The following is a 12,179-nucleotide window of genomic DNA, read 5'->3' as shown; positions in this document are numbered from 1 at the left end:
TTAATATTTTCGGTCATAGAAACTTTAAACATAATTCCGCCATTATTCAAATTATTATGTTCTATGCATAATAATACACTACAAAAATTTTAAAATATTTTTACTAGTTTTAAGCTATTTATTCTAGGATTCTAGCTATTTATACCTTTTTATTTTACGGCGGTATTAACTTAGATTATACGACGTTTTTGGAAAAAAATTATTCAACGTTTCATATATATTAGTATATTACTAATAGTACCTATAAAATATTTTTAGAAATAGAGACTGCTGACTCCTTTATAAATAATTATTCGCGTACAATGTAATTGAATTCAAATTTTACACATCTATACTAGATATACCTACTTAATGATACTTAAAACTTACTAAACAGCATCAGTTAAGCGAGTTTCTCAGTTTTTCATTTGAACATTAAACCGTATGTTTTCTATGAAATAATCTTATTTTTTATCAATTAATCGTATATTTTGATTTTTACTTTAGGTGAGGGTAGAGTGGGTATACACAAATATAGTATGCTGTATTTGTATTTCCTTCGCTGCCTCATGCCCATTTTTTCATATTATTTTAGTAAAATGTATTATATTTTATAATTGATTTATGATTTTTCCTTTTCCCTTGTTGCACATTACAGAGACTGCGATCGGCTTACTGTTTTGAACCATGTCAAGGCGCACTACAGAAGAGGAGAATTCGGCAGTAACACCAGTGCGACTAGAATGAATTCGTCGCAACATAACGACGGCACTACTGCCATTGACATATCCACCAACGCAATCAACAGTGAATTATATGTACGTACCTAACACTAGTTAAAGTTTTTATAAGAGAACCCGCCAAACACCCATAAATTGTTTTTGAAAACCGTGTTTCGTGTGAAAAATGACCACGTGGTTAGAGCCACATACAGTTGAAAACCCAAATTTATAAACAATACAAAATACAATATTTTTATGTTTTTATATATTGTTTTATCAGCAATACAACAAAAGTTATTTAAGTTTGAATAACATAAATAATGATAGTAAAAAAAAACAAAACACGAAAATACAAAAAATATTGTCTTCTTTATCGTGTTTAAATTTGGGTTCGTATTTATGACTGCATGTGACTCTATGTATGGTTCCTTTACTTACGAAACAGTTTTTCTGAATAATCTTGTAATTATATAACAACCAACAATAACTAGCTACGGTTTCTACTGACATAGAACAACTAGGAAGTTGCTTTGAATTAAAATTTTAACATACTTAAGGCTTAAAATTTTAATTCCTCATAAACATACTTGTTAATACAAAATTTAATTTAGGTAAAAAAAAATGTATAGCAATCCCTATTGTCTATAATATATTATAATATGTATAGTATATTTACTGAGTTAGATTACACTATACTTGTTTAACTTAGATCTTAAATAATTTAGTCTCTTTCAAAAACTGAAAACGAACTTAAATGTAATAACTGTCTGAAGTGATTGATTATAAAAAAGAAACTAGTTGTTAACTACTTAAAGTTATATCTTCTAAATTTCAACGATGTTTTTGACACATTACTATATAGATAGAAAGGTCATCGCCACGCAATTCAAATTACTGCAGTTATATATTGTTTTATTTATTTTTATAAGTTAATTGATATTATGCTGCAATGTTTTGAACTTTTGATTAACGTAAACAATCGCTATTTTATCACTCTGGTTTCTATCTTTTTATACATGGCTGATAATTGATGTACTTATTACTTCTACTCGTATATACAGATTAGTAGATTACTATACTTATTCCAACTCATCGTTCTGAAGAATGATTTCAATACATTATTTGTTTTCTCTTTAACCAATGGCCGCAACGTGGACCTTTTTATCTTTCTTTTTTTTTATTCACAAAAAATCGTTTTTCATTGTTTTGAATAATATTAGAAGAAAATTATAGAGAATATTTTTATTTTAAAAAGCGTTAGTCTATTTTAATGTACATTTATTTATATTTTTTTGAGTAAAATAATAACTTTTTTCCACCGAGATTATTAAAAATTATTTTGCGTGTTAATTTTGTTTATGTTGTGTGTGCGGTTCAGAAAAAAATAAATAATGCGCTAACAACCTCTTTTGCATTTAGCGATTGCCCACGAATCATAAAAACATAACAAGATAAGCTGATTTTACTATAATCATATAAATTGATAATAATATTTTTAATAAGTATACTTTATACTTAAAGTGGACATACTATGTATTATTCAAAATTATACTATGACATAATTGGACGATAAATGTTATTAAATTCAAACCCCCGTGCATCATAACTCGATCATATTATATTTTAATCTATTACATACCGATTATTATAGTATTAATTTTAGAAAATAATAATGAAACTTAGATGTATAAATGGTAAATTACCAATAAGCAACCTTATCGAAATTCGTATAATTATTTATAATGCCAAAAGACAGTATATTATATAATGCGACGTGATAATAACATAATCGATAACCCCCCCATAACGAAACAATTTATATGAACTATATTTTTGATAACTGTCGTTATTTTTTTAACATGTAATCAAGACGTATAATTACATTTGCAGTTCTTAGTACGATTCGTCGTTGAATAATAAATGCAACTATAAAGTCATTATATTTATTATTCTCCATAAGTTGCGTGCATGTCCAGTTTTTTCTTTCAAAAATCCGTAGAATATATCACACGTGTCTTATGGTTCGAAATGGGCTTTACCGATTTTAATTCGTGTCACTAATATTATAGATAATTAATAATGCACGTTTAATAAAATTATATAGGTACTTATAACATTCCGCTCTAAACGCGTATTCGGGTACGATTAACCCGACGGTAGCACAATAATACCCTCTTTCGGCTGTGTTTTAGCAGCGTCGCTTACTGTTTTGTGGATAAGTTTACGTCGCTTTATTCGTTTTAACTTTGAGCGTGACTTCACTCAACTGCAGCTTTCGTATACCAATTCCACTTCAATTCGCAACCTCCGACGAATTATTTTTTATAGTTTTTAACTTGACTTGTGTCTCTAACTGATGGTCTATAATTGCAATTAACTTTGCGCGTCACTCACCACACGACACGCCTATTAATTATCAACATAACAATAATAAGTTATTTGGTAATATATAATTTAACTGTGGTAAATATGTTTGACTCTCTAGCCCTGTGAACATTATACAGAATTTTGTTGCTCGTCCCACACGACGAAATTATTTAGCGTATTTTTCTCCGCGTACGTCCAAGATTATTTTTGATTTACGCATCGACTTTTCATACTTTAAATGCAGTTTCTGTCTTTCTTTCGCACCGTTACTATGTCTATACCATTCTCTGCGTTGTATTAATTTTTGATCTATAATCGTACAACGACGTCACTAACTACTGTAGTTCTAAAGACCTACAAAATCACTGAGCATTGAGAATATATTATTTATACATAATCGTTTGGACGCTTGTGCAATCGAATTCTCAAAATGGCTATCTTCGAGTTTTCGTCGATGAATAGTAGTGTATAATATAATATTGACACTCACGACACTTGCCCGAACTTAGTAACGTAAAAACACTTTTACCTACCTCAGTGGCACATAAAACAATATTTTAATAAATCGATATTATTTTTAATCGACTGAATTTACCACACAAATCATAAACATTTTTTACTTTAAACAGAGCAATGATTGTGTTGGTTTTAGAAAGATATATTTTTCATCACAATTTGTAGCTTAAATTTTTAACTTTTTAAAAAACCGAAATATTTATCAAATAATTTTTTTTACAAAATAGGTCTTGTTATTTGGTTATAATTCTAAAAAGAATAACTATAGAAATGTTCATCTTTTTTATTCATTTATATTGATACAATTATTATAAGTCATATTGCTTAAAAATATATTAAAAGATTTCTTAAATGTTCCTCCTAAGGCTATGAAAAAAATATCAAAAATATATTGTGTCATTTGTATTTAAGCGTTTGAGAATTCACTGTCAGCTAAATTATGATAAATGCAAATTATTTTATAATTAAAAATTCATTTCATTTTAAACTAATGACTACAACTTGAACATTTAGTAAAATTTCCTTATAGGATATTATTCTCATTGAGATTAAAATAAAAAGTTTATTATAAAGCCACATTCATTTTTTTATGAGTGTTTGAAATTAACATTATTATAGTAGGCATTGGATACTTATTCGGAAAATAACGATTTTTCATTAAACAATTTTAGTTATTTTATTATACTTAATTCAAAAAACATCATTTATAAAAAATAAAAACATTGTTTAATATTTATATTACCAATCATTTTCAGTAAAGTTTTTAAAATATTTAAATTATTATCTCGTTTCATACCATCTTATTGTACATCAATAGCCGCAATAGCTTGCAGGTTAATAAATGTTAATAACAATAACAATAATACATGATAAAATGTTTTAATAACTGCTGCATAATTTATGTGTTATTTTTGGAAAAATTAATTTAATAGTATCATTTATTGTATGTTATGCTTAATTATTGAATTGACTCAACAATGCGAGGTACGCTCAAAACTACTGTGTAACAGAAAGATTTATCCGGTTTTTAAAATTGTTATTATTAGTATCCAGTTAATGTCAGAAAAATATAAAACTGTTGTTTTCAACCTTCAACGTAACTGTTTCTTAAGTGCTAACACTTCATATATAATAGTGATTTACTGTTATTTATTTTTCGTTGTGTATACGAAATAAATATTCTTGATTTTACCTTTATGCCTGTGAATCGTTGTTTTAAGCGTTTTTTGTTAAATAATAATTAAGTTACTCATACCTTTCCAACTAAAAAAAAAAAAAAAACAGATAATAATATATTATTTATATATATATTATTATATAATTTATTTCTATATAATTTTTAGTTATCATTTCTCTTTAACCTTCCTCAATAATCGATAAAAATATATTCTATAATTCGATTAATGCATATACAGAGTGTTCGATAAGTTTGGAAACAGTCATTAGTCTATTTGGGATTGATAAACGATATTATGATATAATTAATGAGATTTTTAAATATTTTACATTATTTATTTTTTGCAATATTATCTGTTATTGCTCTATGTAGGTGTTAGAATAATATGTATACAATAATTAAGAGTTTCCAAACTTATTAAACACCTGGTATACATATTTTATTTCATTTAATATAATGTATACATAATTATTTTAATAAAAACTTAAGAATATGAATAATATGATGCATTATTGTATCAACTAAATAACAATGTCTATTGATACAATTAACTATTAAGTGTAAAATATTTATATATATATATATATATATATATTTATTTTTTTCAATCTACATTTTGTTATTATTATTCATAAATCAGAACTTTTAATAAGCAACTTAACATAACTACTTAACTTAAGCGTATAATAACATGACGTAATAATAATAGCTATCATTAAACTCAATGTTTACAAACATTACGGGACGTGATGTGTGTACTCGTCATGTACGCATTTATAACAAATTTTTTATTACGGTTAAATGTTGTCGACTAAAACGTTGAATTTTATCAATTAATAATTAATCCCATTATATTTTATTCAGGTTCAAACAAAAAAATCAGTAGAAAAAAAAGAAACGACAGAAAAAAATTCACCAACTATCGATCGCAGAAAAACAAAGACTCCCACAACCGGGTCCACATCCGATACTTTGTTGTTGTTGTCCACCAACCCTAAGTCGTTAATGCTTTATGGTGAGTATTATACTTATTTATCTATCTCTCTTTGTTGGGTTGTACTAAAAATATTATTTTAATTATTACATTATTTAGAGGACTTAAGAGGACGCTATATCCGCATGTGTTGTTTCTGTCTTATACACGCGTAACATAGTTAAAAACTGTTTTACGAGAGACAATTTTACTCCCTCGATATTTATATCAAAATTATCAAAATTTTAAATCGCATTTAGAAGCACTTTACCTGTGTTATAGTGTTTTAATTTTTTTGATAGTGGTAACCAATAATTTTTAATAATTAAATGAAAAAAACCTAAAAGTTTTCAAACCGATAACTTTAATTGCATTCATGTTATCAAAAAATTAAAACGCTACGACACAGGTGAAGTTCTTCTCAGTGCGATTTAAAATGTTGGTAATTTTGATATAAATATTGAGGAAGTAAAATTCTCCCACGCAAAACAATTTTTAAGTATGTTACGCGTGTATAAGACAGAGACAACACATGCGGGCATAGCGTCCTCTTAATCCAAAAAGTTAAAGCTACACATAATAATTGATGTTTATATTAGTTAATAAAACATTATATTATTTTTTTTTTCAGATGACGAAAATTTTCTGTCTTGTCCGCTCTGTGATGTGACAGCTGCTAGCCCGGGTCAATTGAAGGAACATATGCAACGCACCCATATTCCAGAAGAAACTAAGTATAGGTGTGAGTACTGTCCGTTTTGGTCGGAAGAAAAAAAGTGAGTTGATTTCAGTTTGAAAATCTGAATTCCGTAACACCTTTTCAATAAATATTAATATTATTTATTTTTAATAAAGAGCTATGTTGGATCACATGATGTTTGCGCACGAGATGGATGATGGTAGTGTCAATACCGATGTTAATGCCACCGATGTAAATTACGGAACCGAACAACGAGACGAATCGGCTTCAAATTCAATCAACTACGATGACGAAGAGGAAATGCAAATAATCGATGAAAACGGTAGTAGTAACGAAGCAACAGCTAATATGACAATGTTCGACAACGGTAGTGATGACACTAACGTCACGACCAATATGGAAGTGTTGTTCGATACCAGTGACGATAATATCGTCGTGGTCGAAACGGTAGAGTGTAAACCTGATTTTGTTGATAATGACGGAGGATCAACTATTGAAACATCGTCGATACCGAGCAAAAGCTCTGAAAAAAGCAGCTTTAGTAGTACTGCCGCTGATGAAAAAATAACTGATAATATGATAAGTTGCGAATACGATGGAGTTGAAGAACCGGAGGAAGACGAGCAAGTAGAAGATGAAGAAATAATAGTTAGAGCAGAGGAAGTAACTGAACCTACATCAGTTAAAATCATCAAAGTAAGTTTAATTCTCCATTCTTCCTTCCCGCTAAACAAGTTAATATATATAACTAATAAGTGTATTAAACATATTAATTTTGTAAATTGTATTATATTTATAATATAATATTTTTAAAATTGCAGGCCACTTTCGCGTCTACAACGTCGGAAGGAAATACCACAACTGTATCGCGCAAAGAAATTGAAGTGTTTGAATGCAACGAGTGTTGGTACTATTCGACTAGTAGAAGAGACTTACTAGCACATAAACAGCTGCACAACGAACGGGGTGCGTTATATAGTTGTACGGAATGCGTGTTTAATGTCACTAAATCAGCTATTTTGTACCATCATTATCGACACGGGCATGTGATTGAAGAACCAGAGCTTCTATATCCAGAAGATTCCATTGTTCGAGCTGGGCAAAGAGACATGAATGCAAAGAATTCCGAAAATAAATTAGAAAATAAAACAGCTAATGCAACAGATGTGGATGAAACTACCGGACCCCCTATGGTATGGCATTACAGGAAAGAAAACATCCCACCTTTTACGAAAGTATTTAAGTGCCGGTACTGTCCTCACACTAATCGCCGACGTCACAACACAGTTGAGCACGAACGGATGCACTCGGATCATCCTGATCATCAGAATCACAGACAAATGCAACAGCGTTTATCAGGCTGTTCAGTTCCTCCGTCTCCCTTACACCCATGCAAACGATGCACTTATGTGTGCAACAACGCGGGTGTCTTGGCATCACATGTCAAGGTACACTCAACTAGTTACAGCTGCTCAACGGTGGGCTTTTACGATATCACCGTCGTGGACTCGGTTCAGATACGGGCCATTGAATACGTAATGGAGCTAGAAAAAAGGTTGCTGTTAGACAAGAACACTGCCACCAACAGCGGTTTATTACTTTCTAGTAATGAAGTGTTGTCCGATTCGTCTAGTGATAATGAAAGCCCTGAAGACGTCACAAAGTATACAGAAATTGATGAGCCTGAGCTTAAATTTTGTCCTTATTGCCCAGCTCGGTACTTTTTCCGTGCTGATCTCCGATTCCACATCCGGTTCCACAGATTCCGAGGTTGGAAAAACGCGTGCGACTGTTGTTCATTTGTAGCTCGTGCAAGAAGTCACGTCAATGCGCACGAAATCGTACATTGTGATGAATATGCACAGCGTACTACTGAACTGCTCACTTCCGGATATCCAGTTAACCCTAAATATCCACGGCGTTCCGAGTACCCGGCATTGGTGAATGACGACCCGCCTCAACTTCAAAGACGACCAGGGTCTCCGCCTCAATTACTAGATTACAAACATTCAAAAACACTCTCGTCCGAGCCTGACGGCCAACGTCAAAGACGAACAAAACGTGTGCGGCATTCTGAGCCCAACGTCGCCACCGCAGTGCAACCACCGTCAACCGAGGACGTCGATGACAATAGTAAACGCCGACGTCGTTCTATGACAGTTGGCGTTGCTATGAAAACCGCCAATGCAAAGCCACCACCACCAGCATTACTGCCAGTGTCTAAGATGATCAGTTCAAAGTCACCAGCGCCTAAGACCACAGTGGCTACTGCTATAAAATCTACCAGTGGTGCCGCCGTTAAGCCCGTAACTCATAAGACCACTAGTGGTGCCACCGGAAAGGTTGTGAAGACTACTAAAGCCAGTTATACACGACAGTTTATGTGCACCATGTGTCCGGGTAAGTTCTTCAAGTCTACAGCCTTGCAGTACCACAAAACGTTACATGGTGGTCCGGGGCGTCACAAATGCAGATGTTGTGATTACGCAGTGAGCACTTATGGCAACTTGGTTCGTCATGAAGCAGTACATCGAGACCTGCCTGTCAGAGAAAAAATTAAGAACAAGACATCAAAAAAAATGAAAGCTTTGTCAAAGTTAAAAGCTAGAGGTAAAAAAATCCCCTTGTCCGCAACTGCATTAACGACATCTACACCATTAGATGCAAAGGGGGAACTTTCAGATGAAAACGACGACGACGACGACGATGATGACGATGAAGAGTTGGGGATCGATCCCGAGTTCGGGTCCATAATGCTGGGCAACCCATCTTTCTTTTATCCGACCACAATAAAAAACGGCGTTATTCGATCCAAGCGGTACAAGTGCCCTAAGTGCCCGTCAGCTTTCGATAAGCGTGACCAATATGTCGTACACCTGACCCTGCACGGGGCTGTGGACAAGTACCAGTGCGATAAATGTGACTATGCGGTGCGATACACAGCCAATTATGTGCAACACCAGCGGAAGCACGCGCGTGATGCTGAGATCCGGAAGAACAACGCACAGGCAGCCGACAGGGCGAAAATGATAAAGGAACAAGAGGAGGCGGCCAACGCGCAACGGATTCGCAAGCGACCTACCGCTGAAGATCGGAAGCCACTGCGTACGACCAAACCAGTGGTCAAACTACAGCCGCAGGACACGGCTTTCACGAACGAGATATCGGACCAGCAGACTGCATACGAGCTGAACGCCGCCTATGGGGCCACCGGAAACTTGGTCGGCGAGACGACTACGTCCCTGTTCCGGTGCGCACACTGTCCGTTCGAGTGCGACATACGATCGCAGCTGGACCGGCACAACACGCATCACTACGCGGCTATGAACTCGTCGGGGGCCGCGTCCAAACGGTCATGGAAACGGTCGTGCAGGTTCTGCACATACCGCACGCACGGCGAGGTCGACCTGGTCGAGCACACCCGCGTCCATTTCTTACGATCGACCGGCGAACCGGTGACTACTAACGAGGAACACGCGACCGACGAAAGTACCACGGCTACCGTGCCCACGAATGTCGGCGACTACGTCGAGTTCCACGGCAAACGGGTTGTGTACAGCCAGCGGCGACGCAACAACAACACCGACGACCAGGAAGCCGCGGCGGCCGCGGAAAACCTGGACGAAGGAGACATCGAACCGTTTTTCGTGTTCAAAGACTGTGGCGACGTGCGTTACCGCACCGACGACAACACGAACGGCATGACGACCGCGGCCATCATCAGATCGCACAACAAGAGGTTCAGTCCGGACTGCCCGCCGCCGCAAATGGCCATCGACTACAATGACAACCGCACCGGAGACGGTCCCAAAGTGCCACCGGCTGCGTTCGTACGATTCTTCGACAGCGGCACCCGGCTCGAGTTCCTGGGCGACGATTCCGTCGAACCCATGGGCAAGAGGAAAAGGAGTAGTAAAAAGTAGTGGACAGCGTGTCGTCTTAACCATTTTTCCCCGTTCGTTCCGTGTCCACTCGGCGTTCGTTTTTCGTACGTCACTAGAAAATATTTTCATTTTTCAGGGCACACACTCCTATAATTATTATAATAATCGTACGTCGTCCGTCGTGATCGACGTATTTTACGTTTTATTCTAGTATTGTGTAGATTGTAATTTTTAGTTTTATCTTTTTATTTTCGTTTGTTTATTCTTATGACCACGTTTTTTTTTTTTTTTATTGGGCCTACTTTCATTAACCTTACCCAGATTATTACTTTTAATGTAAAATATTTTTTTTATACATACAATTAGACATTTTGGTGTACTTTCGCGTTTTACCCATCTCTGTGCTTTTTTACGCCCAATGGATTTCATTATTACGTACGTTCTGCCCATCTCCCCCCCACCAATTTATTTATTATTATATTCTAATTGTACATAATATTTTATTGAATTCGAGTACGATTGTGACCATTCACCTTTTATTTTTATTATAGTTAACTAGTATAATTTTTCAGTAGTAATGTATCGTTGTTATATAATATTTATCGTAGACACTTGTATCGCATTTGGACCAATATGATATTTATTTATATCATCGCCCTCCCTAGCTCATAGTGAGAGCAGAAAAGTCATAGGTATCCAAGTAGTCTTGTTATTATTATTATATTATATTTTTGTGTTTACACTCAAACCACACTATATAGCGACTATATTATGTATTTTATAGGTAATCTTAAACATTTAATTTTGAGTATTTTGTTTTGTTTTTTTTTTCTTCACTTTATATTGTATAAATTACATTATTTAGACGATTGCCGCCGATATTTTATCTTATGCGCTGCACGTGTACCTAAGCCGTAAAAGTGACATTTGCCGCTGTATACGCGCATTATATAATTTTTATCAGTTAATCAACAATTAAACTATGTGTATGTATTTATGAAATGTATTTATTTAAATTATTTATGTGACAACGACGAATAAAAGGGATTAATCAATTAAAACTATATTTAAATTATTTTTAACAGTTTTGTCGGTTTTGAATATGTATGCTTGATTTAGTGGCACATATTTAAAGTCTAATATATATTTTTATAAAATATAATAATGTTTAGTGGCTAGAAACACGTCAAGAAATAAAAACGTATTATAGTGTTTAAAGCATTTAGTATGCCACTATTACACCATAGTCCATGAACACTTAATAAAAATTCGGGGAAGTTCCATGTGTATTTTATGATTTTGAAATTTTCACCAAACATTAATATTATTTTTTTTATTAAATGATAAAATTTTCAAAATATTTTAACTTTTTTTAAACAATTTATAGACATGACAAATTGACAAGTATTCGATTTTCAGGGTCAAAATACTTGACATTAAAAACAACATCCCGTATAGTTCTTATATCTGCATAAAAATACATATTATGTACAATTTATTTGGTTAACGGTCATTTTGTACGGTCCATTGCTGAAATTGTATAACGCGGACACTTTTTGTACGGTCAGATAAAAATTTAAGTTTAAAAATGTGTACACTTTGTACTATTATATAGATAAAGTATATATTAATGTCTATAATTATATAACTAAATAGTAAATACCTATATTATATAATGTAAAAATTAAATATAAAATAAAAAGTAAATTACAAACGTTATAAGAGTAGTATAGATATAATATATTTACTACAAGTCAAAATAATCAGTTCTTTTTAATCATTAGATTTTAAAAACCCTAACAAAAATATTATTTTGTATAATATGTAAGTAGTACATACATAGTAGATAGAAATTTGTATA

At 33.3% G+C, this 12,179-nt stretch overlaps 1 protein-coding gene across 4 annotated transcripts in view; it reads left to right on the top strand.

Annotated features, from left to right (window-relative positions):
• The window catches only part of LOC113559426, a 69,810-nt gene extending 58,431 nt beyond the window's left edge, over positions 1–11,379 (top strand). For all 4 annotated transcript variants that reach the window (XM_026965244.1, XM_026965241.1, XM_026965242.1 and 1 more), the window contains 5 exons: positions 638–797; positions 5,626–5,776; positions 6,366–6,510; positions 6,590–7,130; positions 7,256–11,379. In XM_026965244.1, coding sequence (XP_026821045.1) covers positions 638–797; positions 5,626–5,776; positions 6,366–6,510; positions 6,590–7,130; positions 7,256–10,357 — 4,099 coding nt within the window. In that variant the 3' untranslated portion in view covers positions 10,358–11,379. The remainder of the gene's footprint in view (positions 1–637; positions 798–5,625; positions 5,777–6,365; positions 6,511–6,589; positions 7,131–7,255) is intronic.
• Positions 11,380–12,179: the final 800 nt, after the last annotated feature.

The sequence above is a fragment of the Rhopalosiphum maidis genome, chromosome 3 (genome assembly GCF_003676215.2).
Source record: "Rhopalosiphum maidis isolate BTI-1 chromosome 3, ASM367621v3, whole genome shotgun sequence".
NCBI lineage: Eukaryota > Metazoa > Arthropoda > Insecta > Hemiptera > Aphididae > Rhopalosiphum > Rhopalosiphum maidis.
The sequence above is the reverse complement of the archived record's forward strand: the minus strand, read 5'-3'. Positions and strand labels throughout refer to the sequence as shown.